General features: G+C 48.7%; 2 protein-coding genes across 2 annotated transcripts; one reads left to right on the top strand and one right to left on the bottom strand.

Annotated features, from left to right (window-relative positions):
• The first annotated feature begins 4,182 nt into the window (after positions 1–4,182).
• On the top strand, positions 4,183–10,408 carry SLC68A1 (solute carrier family 68 member 1). The gene is made up of 8 exons (XM_016220019.2): positions 4,183–4,693; positions 5,127–5,209; positions 5,791–6,243; positions 6,371–6,494; positions 7,073–7,169; positions 7,726–7,897; positions 7,975–8,168; positions 9,406–10,408. Exons 1-8 carry the CDS (start codon positions 4,526–4,528, stop codon positions 9,666–9,668), a joined length of 1,554 nt encoding a protein of 517 aa, XP_016075505.2. The 5' UTR covers positions 4,183–4,525; the 3' UTR covers positions 9,669–10,408.
• A 961-nt stretch (positions 10,409–11,369) lies between these two features.
• ACTR1A (actin related protein 1A) lies at positions 11,370–26,774 on the bottom strand. The gene is made up of 11 exons (XM_016220018.2): positions 26,681–26,774; positions 19,575–19,639; positions 18,486–18,561; positions 17,610–17,735; positions 16,708–16,832; positions 15,801–16,017; positions 15,008–15,100; positions 14,203–14,377; positions 14,037–14,098; positions 13,302–13,342; positions 11,370–13,213 (listed from the first exon to the last, which is right to left on the bottom strand). The coding sequence occupies exons 1-11, from the start codon at positions 26,726–26,728 to the stop codon at positions 13,111–13,113; spliced, it is 1,131 nt and encodes a 376-aa protein (XP_016075504.1). The 5' UTR covers positions 26,729–26,774; the 3' UTR covers positions 11,370–13,110.
• Positions 26,775–27,079: the final 305 nt, after the last annotated feature.

Below are 27,079 nucleotides of genomic sequence, written 5' to 3' on the forward strand. Positions count from 1 at the left end.
ACTTCAGATGTTGCTTATTACTAGCTTTCCCCTCTGCACTAATTGCTTCTCATATGGTCTCTGGCCCTGAAGGGAGTCAGAAGCAAACACCCACCTTCCGACACCCCTCACTCCAGGGGCCTAGTCTGGCATCCTTGGTTTCCTCCACTGAATCCATCAGTCCCACTCACCCAGCGGGAGGGGGGGGTGCTACTGTTTTTTTTCTTTTCTAGTTCTTTATCTCCCAGAAGCCTGATAGGGTGAAGAGGGCAGAGTTTTACATAATGCCAGGGGGATCTTTCCAAACAGCTCTGCTCTGTGCTGGGGGTTTGTCTGTAGCATTGCTGAACATTGTATGTGTTCCTGCTCATTGCAGGCCCTCCTCTATTGACTTTGTTAGATCTCTCCAACTCCCTTACCTCCATTGGAAGAGGTCTGATTATCAGGATATCGCCGTGCTGCTACCCTGATCTGTTATAAGTGAGCCTAAGCAAAAGCCAATTTCTGATCATCTTCCATGTTATTGATGTAGTGCTTGGGACATTAGTTTAATCCTCCCTGCACTCCCATAAAGATAGGCATTACTACCCCATTTTACAGATGAGAAAACCAAGACTCAGACTGGTTAGGTGACTTGCCTGAGGTTACACTCTTAGCAGGAAGTGCAGTTGACATTAAACCCAGGACCTTCTGATGGCACAGTCAGAGCCTTTCCATCTCACCCCCTTCAGAGGTTTTCTACTGTTGCCCCAGTGCGGGAGCCCAGACTTGGGACCTTACCTGCAGGGTTCAGCTCTAGCAACTGGGGCAGGTCACTGGATATCTTGGTGGCAAGGGAGTTTCACTCCCTTGGTCAAAGGCTTTGGAGTAAAGTTGGGGAGTTCTGATTCCCTGGAGAATCAGAGAAAGTGACCCAACTTAAGGATAGTAACAGAGGTGTACATTGTGCTTTATAGCCCTAAAGTCCCTTTAGATTAATTTGCACCCCATCCTTGTGTGGTGGGGAGGGAAGGCTTGAGAAGTTCAGTAGTAATCATTTCTAAAGTGCTCACCACACCCATCATGCTAAGTGCTTTAGAGTCTTTTCTCATTGACTGCTAACCATAGCCTTATGAAGGCTGGCCCCATATTGCAGACCAAGAAACAGGCATAGAGAGGTTAAGCAAATTGCTTCAGGGCACCCGGGGACTAAATGGTAGAGTTAGGCCTTCAGAGACATCCAGTATGTCTTCTTTCAGCTAAGGTACTTAGAACGTGCCAAGGAAACTTGTAGGGTGAGGGATATGTTCATGACCTCAATTGTGGTGGTTTCACAGGTACATACCTGTTAAAACTGATCAGACTGTAACACTGAATATATGTAGATTATTGTATGTCAATGATACCTCAATAAAGCTGTGAAAAAAAGGAAAAGCATTTCCCACCAACCATTCCTTCAGGAGCTCAAGGTTCCAGAGAGAGGCTACCTGGTCGTCTTCCTGCTCTGGGGCAAGGAAGGACCACTGTGGCCTGGGAGAGATTCTCATAGACTTAGTAGCTGGTTTCAGGTATTTGGGCTGCTTCTCCTTCTCTATTCCTTCACCACTAGACATAGACTGGCAACAGGTTGGCATGGGGTTGGAGGTGCATACAGATCTCTTGAGGGATTGCCACTTGGCTTCCAGTGAGTCTGAGAATGACCCCAGTGAGATTTTCTCTTCTCCCATCAGAGCCACTTTCTTTACCAGTCACTCCCAGAGCAAGAGTGGCTGAGTCCAGAACATTCTTCCTGAGAGGGAGATGGAGAAGACACAGGCCCTGTTCTTAAAACCTCCCAGTCAGGCTGCAGTGGAGCAGGCAGGAGAGCCTGCTGTGCGGGGGCAGAAGGCATCAGTGAGGGCCCGAGAAGTTGGAGGCCTGTTCACAGTGCTGGCTCCTAAAGAATGGGTGAGATGGAGATGGGGAGGTGGGGAGGGTGCTTCTTGTGGGAGGCTCCAGCAAGAACAAAGGCCTGGCCAGAGGAGAAGGTGGCTTGAAGATCCAATTAGGCCAGGCTGAACATGTTGGGAGAGGCCAGACAGCAGAGGCCCTTGAAGGCTGGGCAGGGAGAGGGGGCCGTGGTGGGTAATAGGGGAAGGACAGGTCCTGTGGGGTCATTACTGTTGGACTGGGGCTGAAGTGGGCTCTCCAGGGCCTGAACTATTGAGAAACAAGTTTTGGCTCTGTATGTGAGAGTATATGTGAGTGTGTGTGTGTGTGTGTGTGTGTGTGTGTGTGTATGTACAAGATTATATCGATGAGGCCCACAGGCAGGCTTGGGTCACAAGGACTCAGAGGATCAGCCCCTGAGGGTGGGTATAAGTCTCCTGGGGGTGCCATAACAAATTACTGCAAACTGTGGTGTGAAACAACCAAAACTTACTACTTATTCTCTCATAGCTCTGAAGGGTAGAAATCCAAAATTGGGGTGTCAGCAGGGCCACACTCCCTCTGGAAGGAGGATCTAGAGCAGGGGTGGGGAACCTTTTTTCTGCCAAGGGCCATTTGGATATTTATAATGTCATTCTCAGACCATACAAAATTATCAACTTAAAAATTAGCTATGAAAAAAGCTCCTAGATGTATTGAATTTCTAGTTCTGCCTGCAATTGCCTTGTCAGGGCCAGAACAGATGATTTTTGCGGGCTGAACATTCCCCACCCCTGATCTAGAGGAATCCTTCCTTGCCTCTTCCAGCTTCTGGCAGTTGCCCCCAGTCTTCAGCATTCCTTGACTTGTAGCTGCATCACTCCAACTTCTGCCTTTGTCTTCACCCGGCATCTTCCCTCTGTGTGTGTCTGTCTCTATGTCCAAATTTCCATCTCCTTATAAGGATACCAATCATGGGATTAGGGCCCACTTTAATTCAGTATGACCTCATTTTAACTTGGTTACATCTGCAAAGACCCTATTTCCAAATAAGGTCACAACGTGGTTACATCTGCAAAGACCCTATTTCCAAATAAGGTCACACAGGTACTGGAGGTTAGGACTTGAACATATCTTTTGGTGGTGGTGGTGTGTGTGGGGGGGGTGTTGCAATTTAATTCACAATAGGGAGTTTGAGAAAAGGAAGCCCCCAGAGCTTCCCGTTGGGGGTTAGACAAGCACACATGGGATTATTTTTCTGAAAAAAGAACAGCAGCTTTGAGCCTAAAAAAAAAGAGACAGACTTAATGCCTCACTGTTTAAAGTGTGGTCGTGGACCGGCAGCATGAAGTCAACTAGGAGCCTGTTAGAAATGCAGAATCTTATGTTCCTCCCCAGACCTACTGAGTCAGAATCTACATTTTAACAAAGTCCTCAGGTGACTTGTAAGTACATTACAGTTTTACAAACAGCTCTCCATTAAAAATCTGACCTTTATTTCCTTTCCCACCCATGATGGTCAATCCAGCTTGCCAATCTCTGCACAGGTCGGCCTGGTTGGAAACCAGACACCCACGCTGTCCTTCGTTTTCTCTTTACACGTAATGTGTTTTTGAGTTTCTCTCCCATGTGTCAAGTTTGCCGTGTGCTTCCACCTTCTGGAGAGCATTGGCTTGTTGAGCCAGTCCCTTTGTTGTGTCCTTGGGCTGTGTCCAACTTTTTGTTTATAAATGTGGCTGCCATGATCATCTCTATACACATTCCTTTGGGGTTAGCTCCTTGAGGTGGAATTTATGGAATCAAAGTGCATGGGCAGTTGTGGACTCTTTATTATATCTTATCACACATCTATATCTATGGAACTTGACATCACAGCAGGTTCCCCATTTTATCCAGCAGTTCATAGGAACCGGATTTGGGAGGTCAAGTGGCAGATAAGGCTTTGGAGCCAAAGAGGCCAGGGTTCAAATCTACATTTTTGCTGTGTGACATTGGGCAAATTACTTAACATCTCTGAGCTCAGTGTTGCTCTATAACATTGTAACTTCGTAGGGATTTTATAAAGATAATCATGACATCACCAACATCCATTTATTGAGCACTTTCTGTGAGTTACCTCATTTAATCTTTTAAGTTTCTTTGCAGAGTAGGCATGATCATCTCCCTTTGCCTTTTACAGAAGAGGAAACTGAGGCTTGGGTTAAGTAGCTTGCAGTTATATTGTAGGAACATCGTGTGCCCAAGCCCAAGGTTGTAATGTCTAGATCATTAATGTCTAGATCATTAAGGCCAGAAAGAAGATACTGAGCACATGGCCTGAGCACGTGGTCAAGGTTGTACCTTGCTCAGCACTTGTTGGGTGCCTGCCTTTGCTTCCCATGCCTTTATCAATTTTCTCAGGTTACTCCCAGGTATGGTAGCTAACCCAGCATTGTTTCAGCTGTATGTCATTAACGATTCTACAGCTTTATTTTACGTGCAAACTTTCTCCCAGTTGGAAATGAGTTTTTAAATGACTCACAGGTCTGTGGTTTGGAGCAGAGCTGACTCTGATCTTTGCAGCTAACTAGCTCCTTCTTCCTTAGGGACAACGATGGCCAGACTGCACGTGGCCATGAGCGCTTCTCAGTACTCCTAGGCTGAGGCTGGGCTGGCAGCCATGAGGCTGGGTGGGCCCCAGGCCTGGCTGTTGAGCTTGCCCACAGCCGTGGTCTACGGCTCCCTGGCCCTCTTCATCTCCGTTCTGCACAACGTGTTCCTGCTTTACTATGTGGACACCTTTGTCTCAGTGTACAAGATCAGCAAAGCTGCCTTCTGGGTCGGAGAGGTAGGCCAGTGCCTGGGTGGGAGCTGGGCAGATTGCTGTGCTGGGTCCTGCCCAGCCAGGGGCCTGGGGCAGGCAAGGCTGCCCACTGACACGCAGCAATAAAAGCTGGAGCAGGAGGCCTTGATGGCTCTTTAGTAGGGATTACACTGGCTCTGGCCACTATCCTATGAGCCAGGGACTGTTTTATGTATTCACATATATAATCATATATATTTTCTCAGCTGGATATACTTATCAGCTGGGCCCTGGATGGGTGGGAGTTTGATGGGACAGTGGCCCATAGAGTGGGTTTTAGCAGAGGGACTGACCTGAGCAAGTTAGCAGGCAGGAAAGCTGGTGTCATCTATAAGGGGTGGTGAGCAGGCTGGGTAGGGAAAGTCCTGGAGAGGAGGCTGCCTGAAGCCCACCTGCCCCATCTCCCCTCTGCCCACAGACGGTGTTTCTCCTGTGGAACAGCCTCAACGACCCCCTCTTCGGCTGGCTGAGTGACCGTCAGTTCCTCAGCTCCCAGCCCCGGTTTGTGTCTTGGGGAAGGCTCATCACTGGTCCTGCCCCACCCCACACTTCCCCAGGACTGGAGGGCCCCCACCTGTGTTTGGGGTGGGGAAAGAAAGGGAGACCATTTTCAGCTGTTGTCCAGGTTTCTTCCCTTCCCCAAGATTAGGGCAGACTCTGTCTAGGTTGGAGAAGTAGCTTTGACTAGCTGTTGGCCTTGATCACCTGGGGGAGAGATTGACCCCAGCTCTGTTCCTCTGGCCCTCGGGACTGGGTACTCACTGTACCACAGACATTGCTGCTTCTGGCAGACCCCTTTACCCCATCCCTGCTTTAGCCCATCACTGCCTCCAACCCTAAAAACATGGTATCACATCCCCCTTTGGCCCTCAGCCCTGGCAGGCTGGCAAGAGAACAGAGGAGGGAGTACCCATTGGTGAGTTGTATTTCCTAAATTGGAGGCTAAGGACTCAAAGCTCAGTGGGACACCCTTGGGTGAGTCCCACATCTTGGGCCTCTGTCCCTCTTCTGGGACCTGAGCAGGGGGTACTGGGGCCCAAGGCTGCAAGGGCATTTCCCAACAGCCCTCCTCTCCCTGGCAGGTCGGGCACTGGGCTCTCCTCGAGGGCTGTGGTGCTTGCACGGGTGCAGGCACTTGGCTGGCATGGGCCGTTGCTGGCGGTGTCGTTCCTGGTGTTCTGGGTGCCCTGGGCCCCAGCTGGCCTGCAGTTCTTGCTGTGCCTGTGCCTATATGATGGCTTCCTGACTCTCGTGGACCTGCACCATCATGCCTTGCTGGCTGACCTGGCCCTCTCAGCCCACGACCGCACCCACCTCAACTTCTACTGCTCCCTCTTCAGTGCAGCTGGCTCCCTCTCTGTCTTTGCCTCCTACGCCTTCTGGAACAAGGAGGACTTCTCTTCCTTCCGTGCCTTCTGCGTGGCACTGGCCGCTGGCTCTGGGCTGGGCTTTGTGGGGGCCACACGGCTGCTGAGGCGGAGGGTTGAGGCGGCTGGTAGGGAGCCAGGGTGTCCAGATCTGGCTGCGGATAGTGGGTGAGTGGCCAGCACTTTTCTGAGTCTGATTTCAATGCTGGATTCCCTGTCTGATGGGTGGCTGCCCTGGGGTGGGGGATGGCTCTGGCCCAGCCCTAGGCGGTTCTGACTCCCCTCTGCCCCATAGCCTGTATGGAGAGGAGCTGCTTGTGGGCGGCGAGGAGGCTGGCAGCATCACCTTGGGCCAGTACCTCTGGCAGCTGGCACATCACCGGAACTTCCTGTGGTTTGTGGGCATGGACCTGGTGCAGGTATGGGAGCAGTCCCCCTATCCAGGATGGTTAGGGTACTCCTCACTCAAGGCAACAGGCTTCTCAAAAGCTGGGAAATCAGTTCTGTGCCTCTTGTGATGACTGCAGGGTGATTTGAAGGCAGGAACACAGGTTGGGTAGTTAGAAGACCTGGATTCTAGCACCATCTGAGTTCCTAACTCCTTGTGTGATCTTAGGCGAGTCTTAGCCCCTGGGGCAGCCGTGTCCTGCAAAGTGAGAATTTGAAAAAGAGGCACTCCTCTAGGAACTCAGTGATAATCCTTTTAAAACACCAAGTGCCACACCTAAAACACAGGTAGTAGATAAGCTAGCCAAATAGTTTTTATGGCATTAAGCTTGTTTTACTAAGGTGTTTTTAATGAAAAAGAAACAAACTTTTAATTGTTCTAATGACAATTTTATCATTCCTTCTAACTTTTAGCAACATTAGATAAGCAACTTGGTTTTAGGTTTTGTTCTGGCATGTTCCACTTTGAGGGACATGAGGATAAAGGTTGCTCTTGCCCTGGCTCCCCTCCTTCCCTGGTGGCCTCCTCACTGCCACTGTTGGGTTGCAGGTCTTTCACTGCCACTTCAACAGCAACTTCTTCCCCCTCTTCCTGGAGCACCTGTTGTCGGACCACATCTCCCTTTCCACGGGCTCCTTCCTGTTGGGTGAGTGGGTGTCTCGGTCAGGCTGGAAGGACAGAGGCTTGCACCCCAGAACCCTTAGCCTAGCTGCAGGCACAGCCAGCTCTTCAGCTGGGGCCTGGGTGGCAGAGGGCAGAATCCGCTGTGGTTGCACCTCCAGCTCCCAGCTCAGTTTCCCTGGGGAAGGGATGGAAGCCTGTTGTGGGTATGAGGGGGTAGGGCTGCTCTCATGGTGGTCCCCTTGGTGATGGTGCCACCCAGAGGCGACGCAGCACAGCAGCTGGTTAACAGCAAGGACTACAGTGTGCCAGGCGTGAGTGTGAGTCTTGACTGTACTTATTGACTGGCCTTGGGTGTGTTTTATTTCATCTCTTTGGGTCTCCATTTCTCATCTGTAAAGTGGGAATAATAATAGTACTTAACCTTCAAAGGCTATGAGAATTAAATAAATGGATGCAAATGAGCTCTCAGTATGGAGCCTGGCAAGTTGTTAGGCAAACTCTGGTTCTGATGGTTAAAATGTGGAAAATTGTGGAAGCTGCCGCAGTGCCCCCTGACAAGGCTGCATCCTCCTCCCCAGGCATCTCCTATGTCGCTCCCCATCTCAACAACCTCTACTTCCTGCCCCTGTGCCGGCGCTGGGGTGTCTACACTGTGGTGCGGGGGCTCTTCCTGCTTAAGCTGGGCCTGAGCCTGCTCATGCTTCTGGCTGGCCCCGACTGCCCCGGCCTGCTCTGCCTCTTCATTGCCAGGTATGCCCTGCCCTCCCTCAGCCCCACACCTCTGTCCCACCCCTTCACTCTTGCCTGCTTTCTCTCTCTGCTGGCAGCAACCGTGTCTTCACTGAGGGCACGTGTAAGCTACTGACCTTGGTGGTCACTGACCTGGTGGATGAGGACCTGGTGCTGAACCATCGCAAGCAGGCGGCCTCAGCGCTCCTCTTTGGCATGGTGGCTCTGGTGACCAAGCCAGGCCAAACCTTCGCCCCACTGCTGGGCACCTGGCTGCTGTGCTTCTACACAGGTGAGGGCCCAGGGGCTGGCAAGGGCCCCTTGAGACTCCGGGAGCATGGCTTATCTGGAGTACCAACTGGCAAGCCTGGCTCTAGGTCCAGTGAGGGAGAGAATGGCAACTGGCTGGCACAGGCTGGGTCTAGGCCACCCTGGGCTGCCACACCTCCTCAGCCTCTGCCCACATATGTTGAAAAACTAGGTCTCTGATTCTTCTGTTTCGAGTTCATTCATTGATTCAACAAATATGTATAGAATACTGTCTCTGCCAGGTGTTGCTCTGGGTGCTAGGGAGGTAACAGTGAGACATACAAGGTCTTGGCCATCATGAAGCTCATATTCTAGTCAGGGAGGAGGGGGATGTGGTGATATACAGCCAAACAAGAAAATAGCAGGTAGTGATAGTGCAGTGGTAAAAACACAGCAGGTCTTCAATAGATGTGGTTTTGTTCAACATTGTTTCATTATGTTGATGAGATGCTGTAGGAACTTAACTAGTTTATGTCAATTAGCCTACGGTAGAACTGGTTCGTTATAAATTATTTTACTTAAAGCCACAGTACTTGCTGGTGACAATGAGTGAGGACTTACTGTAATGTGACTGAAAAGCTGCTTAGTGTGGTCTGGGAAGTTCTCTCTGAGGAGGTGACACCCAGGATGTGAATTGAATGGGAAGGATTTGGTCTACAGAGATCTCAATGAATCCCAGACAGAGGAGCAACAAGTGCAAAGGCCCAAGGTATGAGGAGTGCTTAGATGAAGCTGGAAAAGTGATGAGGGCTCTGAAGAGCAGGGCTGGGTTTGGATTTTATTCTCAGTTCAAAGAGAAGCTATTGGAAGGGTTTTAAGCAGAGGGTGACACGGTCTGATTTCTGTTTTTAAGAGCTGGCTCTGGCTGCTGTATGGAGAATGGTTTGTAGGGAGGCTGTGGCAGAGGTGGTGCTGGGGGGCTGGAAAGAAGTATTTGGGTTTGGGATGTGTTTTGGTGTTGAGTAGAGGTGAAGGATTGGCTATTGTGGAGTGCTAAAGTTAACCAAGGAATCTAGGAAGACTTTAAGGTTTTTGGTTGCAGTTATTGGGTGGTTGGTGGTGCCATTAACTGAGAAGTAAAAGAACAGGGGAGAACCAAGGTTGGGGCTGGAACCAAGAGTTGTGTTTTGGTTGTGTATGTGTGGCATTTGAGATGCGGCATTGTGGACCTGGGAGGAGCCCAGGGCTGACTGTTCTTTCTGCACACTCTCTTGTCCTAGGTCATGATCTCTTCCAGCAGCCCCTACTGACTCCTCTGGGGAGTGCCCAACCCTGGCCAGAGCCCCCAGCCCCACCTCCGGTTCAGGCCCCGACACTCCGCCAGGGCTGCTTCTACCTGCTGGTGCTGGTGCCCATCACCTGTGCTCTTCTGCAACTGTTCACCTGGTCCAAGTTCACACTGCACGGGAGACGCCTGCACATGGTCAAAGCCCAGCGCCAGAATCTGTCACAAGCCCAAACCCTGGACATTAAGACAGTGTGAGAGGTGTGGCATGGCCACCCTGATGAGGACACTACCCACAGCTCTGGGCAGGAGCCACTTTTGCCAGCCTGGTTTCCTGCTCCCCTGCCTTCCTTGGGTGCAGCCTGGAGGACAAATGGCAGAATGGGAGCTCCTGGCTCTGAGCCAAGAGTGTCACTGGGTCTAAGATCTTGCTTGGCCATCTGGCCCAGCTTGGGCAAGGGCTGGGCCAAATTTGCTCAGGGACCTGCTTCCCCCTATGGAGTAGGAGTAAGAAAAGGACCAAGAGGGAATGGGATTGCCCTGTGGTCTCATGGGGTTGCCACAGGGCACAGAAGCCTAACCCACTGCCTGGCTGGGGCTCACACTTCATGTGTGCTCAGGAACCACTTTTGGTACTGCAACTGCTCCCTTTCATCCAGTCAGGGGAGCTGACTGTAAGTCCCACCCACCCCCTCTCTACCCTTCTAGTGGTTTGTCTGGTTCTCTGCTTCAGCTGTGCCTGAAGTAGCATGCCCCTGCTGCTGACTGCTGCAGGGTTTCTTCACCCCCACCTGGCCTTCAAAGAGGTTCAGCTCAGCAGACGGATTAAAGTCATTCTGTTCCTGTTCCCATACCTGAGGTCTGTGCTGTGTGTGGGAATGGGGGGTTGGATAAGTTCCTCATTTAATATGAAAAGCACTCACAGCATTTTTCCAAAGGTGAGTTGGGGGGTCACCCACATCAGATTCACAGAGATGGCAGGGAAAACACGTGGACTGGTAATGCAAGGGCACTTGGGAGCAAAAGGCTTTCAGGCCTGTGGTCATAGCCCCAGGGCACTTCCGTGTACCACTGCTGGACATTGCAGTCAAGGAAGAGAGGCAACTCTTAGTCCAGAGCCCTCAACCTTGGAGACACCAGGGAGCTTTCAAAAATGGTGATATCTGTGTTCCGTTCCCCAGGTTCTGCTTTCATGGGTCTGGAGTTCAGCCTGGGCACTGGGGTTTTGGAAAACTCTGTGGTGATTTTACTTCTGCTCTAGGACAGTGTTTCTCAGCCTTGGCACCCCTGGCCTCTGCTTAGATGCCAGTAGCAGCCCCCTTCTCCCATTGTCACAACCAAACGTTTCCAGGTATTGGCAAATGTATATGGGGGGCAAAACTGACCTTGATGGAGAACGACTGCTTTAGGTCAATGGTTTGTGGAAGGTCTGCATAGTGTCTAAGAGCGTAGGCTCTAGGGCTACATTGCCTGGGTTCAAATCTTAGCTAATAAAGGGCACAGCTTTGGGAAATTATGTGACTTCTCTGTGGCTCTACTTCCTCATCTATAAAATGGATGATAAAAATACACTATGTAAGGTCATTGGATCAAATGGATTAACAATTGTAAAGTGGCTGGCAATTTCCCAAGTATATAGGTTTAAAATGGAGAACTGATTAATCAGAATATCTGAGCATGGGCCCCAGGAACTGCATTTTAATAAGCTCTTGAGCTTCTTGTATACATGGAAGTTTTGAGAGCCTCTGATTTCAGGGATGTGAAATGCTGCTCCCCTCATTTGGGTGGAGTCTCACCCATGGGCTTGCCAGTCTGGCACTTGGACTAAGGGTGGCCAACTCTGGCTGGTGCAACAGTGCCCTCTAGAGGATGGACTAGGCCCAGTCACCACCTCAGATTCAGGGCCCACTGCTCCTCCCCCCTCCCACCCAGCATTGACCACAGACAGAGGCCCAACTGATGTGTCTATTGGAAGGACTTTATTTAAGTACACTGGGCCCCACCAGGCAACGTGGTTTGTGCGAGGCTGTGTGAGGGACAGGCTTGGGCTAAAAGAAGGGAGGTGAGCTGGTTAAGCACACTGCAGTCCTTGGGGTCGCCACATCGCTTTCACACACATCTGCTGCTGTGGCCCACACCTAGCGGGGCCTTTGGTTGTTGTTGGATGGCATGGGAAGAATACTGCCTGAAACTGGGACTGGGGCAGGTCTTAGTGTCAGGTGAGGGTGTCAGTGAACATTTGCTAGACCCAGCTTTGTACCACCTGGGCTGAAGGGCCTTTGGACCACTGCTAGGTGAGGCCAATCTAGGGTAGGTGCCTGGGCCCACTGGACCAGGGATGAGCCTGAGCCCATCAGCTCCTGGCACCTGTGCCTGGCCTCTTCCCTCCCTAACTAAACAAGCCCAAAGTCAAGAATGGCACAAAATCAGCCCAGAGGGGGACTTCTCATTTATACAACCTAGCCCCTCAGGTCAGCTAGGGGAAAAGGCAACTTGGTTAATTGCGGCTCTTTCTCCAAACCTAAGGGAGTTAGATCCCCAACACCCCTCCTTTGCTAGGGCCTCTGCAAAAGAGTGATTCTACCACCTGTTTCAGAAAATCCAGCCAGCAACCAACCTTTTGATTCCAGGGCAGTGAGCAAGTGGATGAGGGAGAAAGAAAGAGGCTTGTGGGAGTGAGTTGGAGTGTAGCCTCAGATCCCAAATGGCCTCAGCCTATGGATACTGTCAGTTCACCCTTAGCAGGGAGTGGTGGGGCCCTGGAGGCTATGCTAATTAGGTGCTGTAAACATTAGTATGAACAGGGTGGCTAACTGGTGGGCAGGAGGCAATGAGTTCCCTCTCTCCAGTTTCCATACTGAACAAACACTTCAATAAATAAAACTGAAGATGGCACTGCCCAAGGACGGATGAAAAGTAACAGGGCCTGGAGCCAGCAGGCTCCTTAAACTCTCTGGAGCCCCCCTGGAACTGGAACATTAATTCTGCTGCCAATCAAAAGTAGCACTACTAAAAACAAACAAACAAAAAAACCTAGCACTACTCCTGCCCTCCTCACATCCCAGTATGGTCCTGGCCCCCAGGTAAAGTTAAGAGCACCCTGGCCTCTCCTGACCCTGGAGTCTCAGTAACAGCCTTTTCAGCCCCCCAAACCCAAACTGCAATCAAAACCAGACAGAACTCAACCTCGGTTCCAGTCCGCAGTCCATGATCGAGAGGCATCAGGAACAGAATGATGAGCAAGGGAGGCAGCAGCTGCCTTGGGCTTCAGGGCACCCCGGGGGTGGGAGGGGCGGGAGCGGGGCTTGGCCAGCCTAGGGTGGGCAGCAGCAAGGTCTCCCGGGGGTCAGGTCTGCCTCCCTTTGTGTCCCCATACTAGGTAGTAAACATAGTCCCGCACAGCCAGCCAAAGGCCCAGCAGACGAAGGAGTGGGGCCCTCTGCCAGCATCCTTCCCTGTCAGGGGCCAGTTAGTGGTCAACCTCAGGCCTCAGGCCATCACCATCATGGGTAGTTCATCGTCCTTTCTGGGCCCTGGGATCCCTGGGCCACACGGCACTCGCATAGGTGCACATACCTGTACCCACACCCACACACACACACACACACACACAGGCAGTTCCTCGCAAACACTCCGACTCAAGAAAGCGAGTTTTAAAGTGGAGTTAACTTCAGAGAAAGGTGAAGATGTTGTCCCAACATTAGAAGGTTTTCCTGTGGATGGATCGGGCACCGTCTTCCTCATATTCCTTCTTGGAGACCCACATCTTCTTAAAGGTGTCCAGGGATGCGAGGATAGAGCCCCTGGAACAGAGGGAATCCAAAGAAACAGTATGAGAAAAAGAGAGCGGGTATTTGCTTCCTGTTCCACCTTCCCAGAAGAACTACTCACCCAATCCACGTGGAATACAGTCTCTCCTGAGGTGCAGATATCTGCAAGGGTGAGTGGAAAGAGGAACCTGAGACACTCATCCTCCCCTCTCACTTTCCCTTCCAATTCTCCTCTTTATGGCCCATTCTCACCACCCAAGGCAGTGGATGGATTTCACACAACAGACTAAGTTATGTCCCTGCTGGACCCTGTGGCCTCTCTGGGGGTATTGTAGCTAGCCTGGCACTCATCTTGAGAAACAGGTTTCCAGCAACCCTAAGTACAATTCCCAGAGAGGCTAGGGCTATCTGGGGGGGAAGATCTGGCTCTGTTGGGAGTCAGTGGGAAGCAGATTCCATGGCAGGAACCACACTTAGAATCCCTCCTTTCTCAGGCAGGCTAGCTCCCCTTAGCAGTCACTAAGATGTTGGACTGGGTCACAGGGGAGTAGCAAAAGTCAATCTCCTATCAATGTTACAGTTTCCCTGAAAGATCACAGGTAGGGCTCTCACTCCAGCACTCTACCACATCTGGGTATTAGAACCCTCCCCCTTTGTGAAGATGGAGAGTGAGAATGGGTCCTTCACTCTAGCAGACCTCAGGGTCAGTGTGGAGGGAGGAACCATCTGCTGGCACCTGTGTAGCCCTGGATGCCTGAAAAGCTTGGGCCGAGCTGGAAAGGAGTCCACACCATATGTCACTTTGGACCCTTAGAGGCCCAGTTCCACCCAGCCCTAGCCCGCTCTGTGCTCCTACCCTGATCTTCACGTCTTTCGGAGCCAGTTTCTTTACTTCACTCAGTAGCCTGTCACCAAAACCTGGATGGGTAGGAAAGGAGAATCTCAAAGTCAATCCTCCAGGCATCTAGGCCCAGCAGGATCTGGAAGCTTCCTGGGGAAGGGCCCTGAGAGCAAAAACCAACCTTTGAACAGGGTGGAACCTCCTGAGAGGACAATGTTAGAGAAAAGCGTGCGCCTCAGGTCCATGTCAGACTTCTGGATGGCAAACACCAGCACCTCATGGATGCCCTCACTCTCCTCGCCGATGAGGTCTGGCCTGAATAGAAGCTCAGGTGCCCGGAATCGGGAAGGACCAATCTGCAGGGTGGAGGGCAAACTTTAGAAGCTGGGACTGGGGCCGAGGTCCCTTTGGGAATGGGGATGGAAGAGGCCCCTGTGTTCACCTCTTAGTAACAAGGTAGCTATGAAGGCCAGACTAAGGAAAGACCTCGGATGTCAAGGGTCTCAAGGAATAAAGATAGGGCTCTTGGGAACAAATAGGGAACAAAAAGAAACACGGCTCCCAGGAAACTAGAGAGGAAGCTTTGATGTTTAATCCTAGCTCTGGCATTTCCCAGCCAAGAGACCTCTGGCATTAATAATACATGGGTTCACTCATTCATGGAGACTTCTTCCTATCAGTGGAGGTCTGGGGAGAGGCAACTCAGCCTGTACTGTGCTCAAGTGGTTAAGGACAGCACTAATCACCCCCTTTCCTAATCCTATCCTGACCAAGGAATGTGCCTCTGGTGTCCCCTCTTCTCCACACAAGAGAAGCAAAGTCCCTGGCACACTGGGCAGGAGATGGTGCTGCTCAAGAGCTCCAATGCTCCAGGCAGGGGCTGAAAAAGGACTGATACCTCTGACTCCAGCCTCCCCACAGGGAGTGTTTGGGCCCAGAGCTTTTGGGGGCCTGAGGGCACTGTGGGGAGAGGTCCGGTTGCCTACCTCAATGGTGCTGCCGTCGGGCAGGTAGTACTGAGCCTTCTCCGTCTCTAGTGTCTCATCCTTCTGAGGGTTTATGGATAGGTAGCAGGCTCTCTGCAGAACCAAGCACATGTCAGGTAGGCAGGAAACCTGGCACCTACCCGGTCAAAGTCCCTGGGGACTGATGTGCTGCTGCAGAAATCTGCCCATCACAGTGATTTCCCTAAAGGTCATTAGAGCTGCTGCCCTAAAGCAGGAAAAGGGACATTTCCATCGGCATTCACTGGGTGGCATTTAGGAATTCCCACCGATTCCACCTTCCTGGTGGGCAAGCATGGAAACATGGCTCTGTGGATCTGGGTGTGAAACCACAACCTAATTTTAGTCCAGACTCAGGCATCTTTCTTCTACTGCTCATATGGTTCTGAGTCCCACTACGCAGCTTAGAGGTTACCCACAGCTGCAAGTGGCAGGAGGATTGTTTACTTAGAAAGAAAAGTGTACTCTGAATTCCTCAAGGATGTAAAAGAACAGGTGTAATTTGTACATAGGTATGAAAAACATAATGATCACCAGTGTGCCCCTCACCCAGCTTACGAAACAGAAGCAGTTCCCTTTCTCCCCTACCAGGTGGGAGCTCATTGGGAAAGTGATCTGTGTGAGGGGGTCCAGATGGATATCTCACAGCTGTCAGGAGGCCTGACACAGATCCCCAGGACAGGAGTGTCACTTCTTTTCATTCCTGGTCCTGGAAGTCCTGGATGCTCTGTTCCCATTCCCTATCCCATCCCTGGGCCCACAGGGCAGCACTCACTTCTTTTATGGCCTTGACAATCTCAAACTCCGAGGATGAGTGGAAATCATAGCCCTCTTTACGCAGATAAAGGCGAAGGAAGCGAGAGACGTCTCGGCCAGCGATGTCGATGCGCATGATTGAGTGAGGCATAGCAAAGCCCTCGTAAATGGGCACAGCATGGGTGACACCATCCCCAGAATCCAGCACCACACCCGTGGTCCTACCTGTGGCATAACTAAAGCAAAGGGGGTAAACCATCACTAACCCCTGCCTCCTCACTCTGGGAAAGACTCACTTGTGTTAGAGTTCCATGTTAGCTAAACTAGAGCTGGGGCCTGTCTTTCTCTGGGGCCTGAGACTGGACTGAGTAGTAAGGATGCCTGAGCACTGAAACAAGTCTCAAATGACCTGAATGAAAGGAGCTGGGCCTCTCCAAGCTCCCTCTCCACCCGCAGAAGACCAGGCCTTCCAATCTCAAGATCTGCCTGTCCTTCAACCATTTCAGGGACCCAGCCTAAAGGGCAGTTTTCACTCCTAGACAAGAGGAAAAACTCAGCTGCCTGCAGGGGTTAGGCAGGAAAAGTAAACGAGTAAAGGAAAATAAGGATGTTTTCACTTCCACAAAAAATTAGCTTTTCCCCCACACAGCTCTCTAGGTCTGTCCTTAGTTTTTTCTCTTTTGGTAGAGACAAGGGGACAGACATATATTTCTGTGATATGAAGGGATAAACCTCACAATGTTTGATAAGTAGCAACTGACACTGCCTTCGTGTCGGGAGGACAAGGAACGGAGTGAACTGTGGTGAAGTCAAGCTAGCAAACTCTAAAATGGCAGCTTATGTTAGCTGGTATTTTGCCCTATAGGAATGCCAAAGGACTGCTTTCCCCTCAAGGGGCCAGGCTAGCCACCCAAGCTGCTACTCACAGGCTGAGCACAGCTTGCATGGAGATGAAAAGGGCTGGCACATTGAAGGTCTCAAAGAAAACTTCAGCAGCTCGTTCTCGGTTTTTCCGCGGGTTTAAAGGCGCCTCTGTCAGGAGCACAGGATGCTGTTGAAACATGCCCAGACAGCAGTCAGAGTGAGGCCAGATTTCCACCCCTCATTAGTACTGGGGGAGAAGCCTGTGTGTGGCTGGCCAGGGGACCTGTGTCAGCCTCCCTCTAAAAAAGGCAAGCTGGGCCTATCACTTACCCCTACCCAAGTCAGTTTTTCAACTTTCCAAAATAAAGGGCTCTTTAAAGTCTCATTCTCTCCTCACCTCCACCTCTTTACTCCCCTCCTTTTCTTTTAAGATTCTTATATAGATCCCTATGTCTACTATATATCTCCAATTGTCAAGAAGATTTTGCTAATAAACTCTTGGAATTATTATGATAAAAATAGTTTACATTTTGTTTAAAATAGAAAAGAATGTACTTTTAAAACAGAGCATATCCTTCCCCTGGAAATTCTGATACACTTAGTATGCATGTTCCTTGGTGTTTTTGAGTGGAGAGTTACTCCTTAGAAGTTAAAAAGTATAGGCTCTGAAGCCTGAAAGATGTGGGTTTGAATCCCAGCTTTATTCACTGGGTGATCTTTGAAACACTACTTGACTTCTCTGAACTCATTCCCTTGTTTGTAAACTAGAGATAATACTACCTACATCTCATAGGAATGGTGTGAAGATTAAATGCAAACACGTTTAAAAAGCACAAGGTCTGATGCCTGGCACACAGCTAGGACTCAATGCTCTCGGCAGCTATTGTCATCTTCTTCATCTCTCGGTAGGGGTTCTGACCAGCTCTGCACAGCCCCCAGGGCTGCTCTGCACACAGGCCCTCACCTCCTCTGAGAAAGTCTGCAGCTGGTCCTTAGAATAGACATATTGCCAGATGCGCTCCATGTCGTTCCAGTCCTTGACAATGCCGTGCTCCATGGGGTACCGGATGGAGAGCAGCCCTCGATGCTCCTGGTGGCAGAGAGCAGGACTTACAGCAGCAGCCAGTCTCTCAGCTGAGCTGGCCCATGGACCTTGATCTTCCAGGACTGGGAGTTCCCACCCCACAGCCCCCACCCAGGGCTAAGGGCAGGCACCCATTCATTTTCTAAGTCTCCTAACTGTACGGCTGCAAACTGCTTTCACTGCCTAATCAGCAGGTAAAGTAGAGGGCTTCTGCAATTCCATGGGCCCTTGGGGGTCCCTAGAGCAAGTGACAGGAGACACCCTTTTCATTGCCTGATCCCAGGACATAATCTCCTGGCTCCCACCTCTGGGCCTCAGCACTTTGAGCCAAGGCTGCAACTATGATTCTGTTGTTCTGCTTCTAGAGGCTGCCTGAGGGCTTTGCCAAACTGTGCTAATTAACTCATCCCCAGGGTACCCCAGCCAGGATCTGCCCCCAATCCCTTTTGCCAAAAAATAACCAAGCCAGTAGTCAATTTGATCATTGGCAACATAGTGACAGAATACAAAAGGAAGGCAGAAGTCCTGTTTCCTAGATTGCTCTCTGTTCCCTAAATTAGGGTTTGATATTTTCTTTCCAAAACCAGAAGCTGCTCCTGGGAGAAATAAACTGATGAGGCCTAGGATGAGAGAACAGAAGAGGAGATTTTTAAGAGGAAATCACTCCTTTTTCTCATGGCTATGTCCCACTGCTGGCACACTGTCCACGTGGGGAGCAAAGAAGGTCCTCAGTTGGCTTGAGGACTGGGAATTTACCTCAGCTTTGGGGCCAATGAAGATGTCACCTTCGAGGGCTCCTGCCATAACGCGAACGTGCTTGGGTCTGCCCACACTACACAAGAGAGAGGAGAGGACTGTCATTTTTCATTTCACAACAGAACACATGACAGAACACAGGAAGGAGGTATAGAGGCACAAACGACAGGAATATACTCAATTCTGCAGCGATTATCTTTAAGAAGGAAGGTTACAGTTGATTTTGATTTTCTTCTTTCTCCTTTTCTGCATTTCCCACAATTTCAACAATGAACATGTATTAAGTTATTCATACATTATTTTTATTATGTTTATATTATTTTATAAGTTATTAAAACAAATTTTAGAGGCTTCAATACCTCTAGTTCTTCTCTTTCCCCAATGTATGTGCAGAACAAGAGAGAGAAGGAAACAACAATTTCTAAATGAATGGTTAATGCAAAAGATTTTAGTCTCCTTAGGCCCCTGCCCAGGCTTTCTACTAAGTAAAACTATGCTGTTGTAACTGTGACAGATGGCCTTCTTTCTTTTGCTTTTTTTAAAAAAAAATTATCTTTTTTTTTAGATTTTAATCCTTATCTGAGAATGTTTTTATTGATTTTTAGAGAGAGAGGAAGGGAGAGAGAGAGAAACATTGATGTGAGAGAGAGAGAGAGAGGGACTGAGGGAGAGAGAGAGAGAGACATCAATCGGTTGCCTCCTATAAACGCCCTGACGGGGATTGAACCCGAAACCTTTTGGTGTATGGATCAATGCTCCAACCAAACGAGCTAGCTGGCTAGGGCAGATAGCCTTCTTTCTTTTTTCCCCGATTTCAGCCCCTTCCCCAGGTGCCCTGCCCTTCTCCTGCCTATAGTTTCTCTGCCTTAGGAGGAAAGTGCTGTGAACTCATTCTCACTAAGATGGGAGGTATGGTTTAATAGTTGAACCCCATCCTGGGTGACAGCCAGCTCCTGTCCTTTGCTTGTTGCTTTGAGTACCAAGGCTGACCTGAATAACAGATCCTTTCTCTCTAAAAGATGGAGGGGTGAGCCCATAACAAAGCCAACAAGCTTCTCAACCTTCTGGCTAAGCTACAGAATGACTTACTAGTTTGGAAAGCAGTATTTGGGGATCTGGTCACCAGCAAAACCAGCTTTAATCACACCGGATCCCTGAGGAGAGAGGAGAAAGAAAAGTCAGAAGTATCACAAAAACAAGAGGAGATGTATACCATACAATATGTATATGGTTTCGTTTTTATTTAAAAAGAGAGAGACCTTCTAGTTGTATATAATATGTCTATTTTCATAAGCATTTTTATAGTGAATACATCCAAAGAGAAGTGGGACTGGGGAGGGTGAGGAGAACTTTCACTGTACACTCAAACTGTTATTTGCTTTTTCTGTATTCTTTGACTTTTCTACATTAAATATGTTTTACTTTGGCATTAAAAATGTTAGCTTTTTGGCAGCTGTGAAGGTGGGAGATCTTGGCCAGATCTCATTGTCCTCCCAGGGCTTTGACCCTCCCATAAAGGCCCTCAATAAAATGGTTTGATACCACCCCCCCAAATATTAATAAAGGGAAGAAAAGGAGAGAAGAGGAAAGTAGCTAGAAGCACCAAAGCAGTCAAGTTCAGGAACACAACCAAGGTGGGAAGAGTGCATGATTCTTTCAGTTATACCACCAAGGAATGTCTGAACCCTCCCTGCCGTCCAGGCTGTATATGACAGACACCACCATGAGCACTGCCATGGCACACACTGTCTGCTTCTTACTGCAGGAGCAGACACTCTGCTTTGTAGGGGGGGAGTTTGTGGTTATTGTTTTTTATTATGCCTTGTTTTACTCATAGGTCTCCTGATGATAAGGAGCATGGAAGCCCGAAAGCATTGTCTGAGAAGAGAAGAGATCCAGCATTATAATCCTGCTGCTCCAATCTTTGGTATGTTGGGTGGGGTGCCCAGAAAAGAACCTGACTTCTCCCACCAGCATCTTTGATACCACCCTGGGCCCAACCAAAGTAAACACTGACTCTATACACAGATACTAACTCCATGCAGGGCAGCTGTTGAGGCTTGATATTGCTTGCAGACAGAATCTGTTCTCTTCCTTCTTAACTCTTCTACCACCACAGCTGATACCCTCGTCCTTCCAGCCCAACACAGTTTGCAGCTAATTGGGGCAAACCTTTCCCTGCTGCCTGTCAACCACTTCTCCTGGGGCTGGGTGTGATATTTCTAGAACCCACACAGCAAGCAGTAAACATATCAGGAGATAATAAATAGCCAAGGTTATCTTTGCCCCAAAGGCTTCCCAGCAACACCCCTGGTTCCCTCCATCTCTTATTCCTGCTCTTCTATGGGAGAATGGGCTGAGATGGGCCATCCTGGTGCCTGACTCTGGCAACACAGGAAGGAAGAAGTGGCTGAAGGACAGGGAAAGCAGTAAGTTGATCAGGCAAGCCAGTTCTCTATGACAGCAGGAACCTCTGCCAACAGAAAAGAGAAAACGGGAGATAAGTGCAAACTCATTGGCCTGGGCAGACAAGCAAGAAGCCTGGAAAAGGTGAAGCTGTACACTGAGCTGAAAGACTGGGAAGGAGGAAGAAGTTATCGGACTGCAAACACAGGGCTCTGGGACAGTGGCATGGAGAGTGAGAACAGCGCTGTACAAGAGAACTCCAGGCGCTTGTTAGCTCAAGCTTTCTATAATTGCTCACTGCCTTCATCTGGGTGTGGTTATGCCAACAGACTCACTGGATCTCCGGCAGAGGTTGAAAACAAGAAGAGTAAAGATGAGACCTGTACTGCAGACTCTAAATACCTTCCTGGATATCTGATTTTGAGTTTATGAGCAAAAAGACTACAGTCTGAGTGATAAGGCAGATTAAGATGTTAGGCTCATTTCTTCCTCTCCGTCCTTCCTAGCAAGGCTATAATGGGCCCAGTTCAAATATCACTGCCTTCCTCTTGAAGAACAGTCACCATGTGGAATTAATTATCCCCCTCCTATTATCTCACAAAATCACCGTTACCTATACCACTAGGTAGATGCATTTCACTCTGCTCTCTATTTGACTTTATGGTTTGCATTTTTGTCTCTTTTCAGCCCAAGTTCCTCGAAGTCAGAGACTTTATATATCATCAGTATCTGGCGTTTACAGGGTACTCAAATAGACACTGGCTGACTAAAATGAAAATCAAGATCAAATGACTGGCAGATGATCTCTAATATATGGAACCCTAATGAGCAGCTAGAATGCCAAAAGCCCCAGGCAGAGGTGGTGCAGAAAAGGCTAAGGCAGTGTCGGGAATGATGCACAAGACCAGGAACCAGACCCAGCTTGTCCCTGCAGACCTGGGTGAAGAATGGGTAGCGATGAGCGAGGTAGTTTCCTCCCTCTGTGTTGCCAGAATCAGGCACCAGGATGGCCCATCTTTCTATTCTGCTCAGCCATACCATGAGATCATATAAAAATGTAATGGCAATTTCTTTACCAGTATTTACAACTAGGAACTGTATACCTGGCAAATGGGCTGCCACTCTCTTTGTTATTTACTGTGGCAAAACCAAGTAAACAAATGCCGTGTAGAGGCTTCTTGAAAAAGTAGTCTCGTTAAGTATTTGATTTTTGAGGACTCAAATCTGCTGCCAGCCACCATTGACCATTTATTCTCCTTCTGCTGCAGGCAAACAAATAGCAAATCCCTTTGTAAGGCTCTTCCAGTACCTGCTGGCTATAGGCCTTGTGGTTTGGGTGACCTTGATCCTAAGCTCTCCTGATTATTCTGGACATGCTGGGAAGAAAGCTAATTGTCTCCCATTTCACAAGTGGGAAAAGGATGCTGAGAGGTGGAGCCTCAGATTCTAGGATATTGATGGCCTATTTTGGCCCAAAGACATATGTTTGGCCCACAAAGTACTTTTTAAAAAACAACTTTATTGAGATAAAATTCAATGTACCCATTTAAGGTGTATAATTCAGTGGTTCTTAGTATATACAGAGTTGTACAATCATCACCACAGTCTAACTTGAGAACTTTTTCATTATCCCCCAAAGGAACTTTGTATCCATTAGGAGTGTCTCTCTATCCTACCCCCCCAATCCTAGCCCCCGGGGAACCACTAATCTACAGATCACTTATTACTTTTACATTAACTTTTTTTTTTTTAATATATCTTTATTGATTTCAGAGAGAGGGAAGGAGAGGGAGAGAGATAGAAACATCAATGATGAGAGAGTCACTGATCGGCTGCCTCCTGCAACCCGGGCATGTGCCCTGACCGGGAATCGAACCCCGATCGCTTGGATCCTAGGTCTACGCTCAACCACTGAACCACGCCCAGCCGTGCTACATTAAAAATTGGAGACTCATATGGCATTTAAAATTTATGATTTCTCGCCCGGCTTGGCTCAGTGGTTGAGCATTGACCTGTGAACCAGATGGTCACAGTTCGATTCCCGGTCAGGGAAAATGCCCAGGTTGTGGCCCGATCCCTGGTAGGGGTCATGCAGGAGGCAGCCAATCGGTGATGTTTCTCTCTCATCGATGTCTCTCTCTCTAGCCCTCTCTCTCTCCCTGAAAATCAACAAAAACATATTTTTTAAAAATGAAAAAAGACCCTAGCTGGTTTGGCTCAGTGGTTAGAGCATCGGCCCTTGGACTGAAGGGTTCCGTGTTTGATTCTGGCCAAGGCCACATACCTTGGTTGCAGGCTCTGGCCCAGGTTGGGGCACATCTGGGAGGCAACCAATTGATGTGTCTTTCTCACATGATGTGTCCCCCCGCCTTCCACTCATTCTCAAAAACAAGCAATGGAAAAAATATCCTTGGGTGAGGATTAAAAAAAATTTAAAAAGAAAAAAAATTTTCTGATTTCTCTTGAAAAATCAGATCTGGCAACACTGGGCCTGCATCCCTGCAAATATGGCAAATGTCAGCATTTATTAAATATGGGTGGTAGATACATACCATGTGGGTGCTCATTATATACTTACCTGAAATTTCTTTATGATTAATGTCTCTCATTTTTTAAAAAGGGGGCTGAAGCAGCATAACATTCCCTGAAACAGTGGAAACTCTTATCTTATTGATGAACTGGTAAAGATCTGATACTGTTCCTGCCTTTAGGCCCCATAGTCACAAAGACGGTTTTAAGATTGACCAGAATCTTAAATTAGGATAGTTGTTCTAATTTAGGGTAGAACTTAACCTTTAAGATCTTAGCAAAGACTGGTGCTTTGGAATAAATAAAGTAATCTAATCAAAGTGTTGTAGTCAAAATGTTGCCGGGGAGCTACCCTCCTCTTGTATTACTATTACATTATATTGTACTGTACTGTATGCCTTTCGGAAAAATAACTTGTATTTGGTTTTTAAAAATACCTCATTTATTGTTGTCATTAAAGTACAGGCATGAGCACCCCACCCACCCACCCCCAGTTTTCCTCATTAAATTCTAATGAATTGGTTTGGTGCGAGAATAGGATGAAAAGAGTGGTCAACAATTGTCTTAATACTAGGAAAGGCTATGAAGCAATAATGAGGCTCCTCCCTTTTTCCCTGCTTTCTTTGTTTTCCTTTCTTTTAATTACACTCTTCTTAGCCCATTAATAAAACTGTAGCAGCACGTTAAGCTATGGAGCTGTTAAATCTGCTAGAGACACATTATTCTCATAAAGTTAGCTCATATATTTCAAATGATGTTTCCTACCCATGTTTCACTGTGAAACAAAACAAAACTCTCAAATGTCAAACAGCAAGAACTACCGGAGGCCCCCAATCTAAAAATGTGGCAGATGCTCTGTAAATCCTAATGGGAAAATTACTTAAGTTTCTTCTACTTCACCTTTTGGCAGAATTATGGCATAATAAAGGAAATGTTTTCCCAGAAAAAACACACAAGTCAATTCTTTTAATCTTAAAACTGAAAATGTACCACTGGCTTTGATGCATTTCAAATACACTACCAGGAAAGAGAAAAGAGAAACTAAGAAGCATTATTAGCTTTAGTGACATTAAAGAAAGTGGCTGGCGATGGAACTTCTGCGCAACAATTCAAGAAGCAGAGGATCTGGTGGGATGGGCAGACTACTTCTTCTGCATTGGTGATGAAAAAAAGGAAATTACTAATTTCTATTCTCCCCCCCCCCCATTTTAACACTATGAAAAAGGTAGATGAAGCCCGGCCGGGCGTGGCTCAGCGGTTGAGCGTCGACCTAGGATACAGGTGATCGGGGTTCGATTCCCGATCAGGGCACATGCCCGGGTTGCGGGCTCGATCAATGACTCTTTCATCATTGATGTTTCTATCTCTCTCTCTCCCTCTCCTTTCCTCTCTCTGAAATCAATAAAGATATATTTAAAAAAAAAAAAAAAGGTAGATGAAGCATACACAAACTGGCTGAGGGCAGAAATGTAGTGTTTTCTGAAAATCAACATCAAGAACAAGGAGTCCTACTCAGCCCTCTAAAGTAACTAACTAGGTGTCCCCTTCATCCTTTATTTAGGAATATCTTTGTTACTGTGATGGAGATATTCAGTCATTTATCCACCCATCCATTAATGCAATGAAAAAAAAAATTATTTAGTACTAAGTAGTGCCAGGCCCTAGGTATTTGTATGTGGAGGGAGGTGGGGAAGGGAAGAGTAATGAAAAATTAAGGAATACCATCTTTTTCCACAAGGATTTAATAGCTTAGTGAGTGAGACCCCCCCAAATCCTCCCAAAATGGAGGTGTCTCATTGAACTCAACCACCTGCTTTTCAAGGCAAAAGCCATATACTCCTAGAGAGAAGGAAAGCTAACAACAAAAAAAAGCACCTTTCCTTAAAAAAAGTGAGGAACTTGGAACTCGGTCTCAGTTTGAGTCTTGGCTCCTCACCTCACCAACCTGATGATCTGAATATTGTTATTTAACCTCTTCAGGCCTCACCTTCCTGCATAAACTGGGGATAGTCATTTCCATCTACCTACTATAGCTGAAGCTTAAATGAGATGATGCAAATAAAAGGACCTAACATGCCTAAGGTCCTAAGGGCTGGATCAACATAAGGAATCTGACAGTCAGCTTAGGACAGAAGGAATTGGCAATTTTGTTTTGCCTCAAGGGACTTAGAAGGGGCACAGAAAATGTATCAGCCCATCTTGGTGGACTAAATCTTCAAGTGGAAGACAGAAATGCAGTTATTTTACAACTGTCCCTCTCCCCCAAATAAGATCAGTATTTAGATTCCGTTTGTCACTATTTATGCATTTTCGTGGGGTACCAGCAAAAGGGGTAACGGATAGAGCACTGGACTTAGAACACCTCTACTATGTGACCTTGGGCTCACTTTACCTCTTCGCGCTTCAATTTTCTCATTTGTAAAACGAGAATCAAACTTCTTGCCTTAACCATTCACCCAGTTTTTGTGAGGACCCACCTCGAACGTATGTGAAACCCCTCCAAAAGTGCTACAGAGGTTGGCAAATATTTTCACCAGCAACTAGGCGTCCCTGCTTGCTTTGTCACTCCTTTAGTCTCGACCTTTATTAACGCTGTAATTTATAATCACAGAAATAAATGAAATCCTATGGTAATTTCTGGCACCAGATTCTTGAGCCCCACCCAAATACAGAGCCAAGCAGCCCGGCTGGCTCCAGACCGAAGGAAACTTAGCCCTTCTCCACCCGCGGGCGTGCCCTAGCCCGTCAGGCCCCTCCACTGAGAGTTCCGGAAGCCAATCCCAACAGCCCTCGTGCAATGCACCGCCCCTTAGAGAGGAGAAACGCAATGGCGTCCAGGAGGAATTGCAGAGCCGCAAGCCAATCACTGCCGAGGGCAGCCCTCATCCGGCAACGCACAGAGGCGGGGTCATCCGCCAAGATCGACAGCCAGAGCAGCCAATAGAGTAATCGGAAACTGGGGAGGGGCGGGTGCCGGGAGCTCACAGAGCAGTTAAGGCCCCTGGAGCCGCCGGCCCAAGGACCCGGCTCGGACTACAAGTCTTCCCTTTATTCATTTCAAAGCTCTCCATCCCGTGGCTGCTGACCGGCCGCCCTGCCTGCGGACTATGGGTGGGAGTAAGACGGAGGTAGCGGCGGTTGAACCCGCCTGACAGGCCGGGCCAGTGACAAAGAGCTGGCGGCCCAGGCTGAAACCGGGAAGCGATCCCTTCGGGGAGGAGAGCATATGTCCCTTTAGAGATAGGAAAGACGCAACTCACGTTGTCGATCACAACAGGCTGGTTGGCGATAACATCGTAGGACTCCATGGCAGAGGAATCTCTCCCTGCAAGGAAGGAACTGCCTGCCCGGTCCGCGGCTAGTGCCACTGACGCGCATGCGCAGACTAGTCGCCGGTGCAGCGCGGTCAGGGAGCGGCCAGACCTCACCTCCAAAGAACTACAACCCCAGCATGCCTTGCACCCGCAGTTAAAGGGCCAGGCAGTTTCGAAGCCACGCCTAGTTTTAAGAGACTGGGTGTAGCGTTCGGGAGGCACGGTACCCTGGGTTTTGTAGTCTCCATAGATAAATGGAAGGGGAGCAGAGTTTTTCCTTTCTATTGAATTTATTGGGGTGACACTGGTTAACAAAATTATACAAGTTTCAAGTGCACAATTCTA

Source organism: Miniopterus natalensis, chromosome 14, assembly GCF_054644295.1.
Source record: "Miniopterus natalensis isolate mMinNat1 chromosome 14, mMinNat1.hap1, whole genome shotgun sequence".
NCBI classification, from domain to species: domain Eukaryota; kingdom Metazoa; phylum Chordata; class Mammalia; order Chiroptera; family Miniopteridae; genus Miniopterus; species Miniopterus natalensis.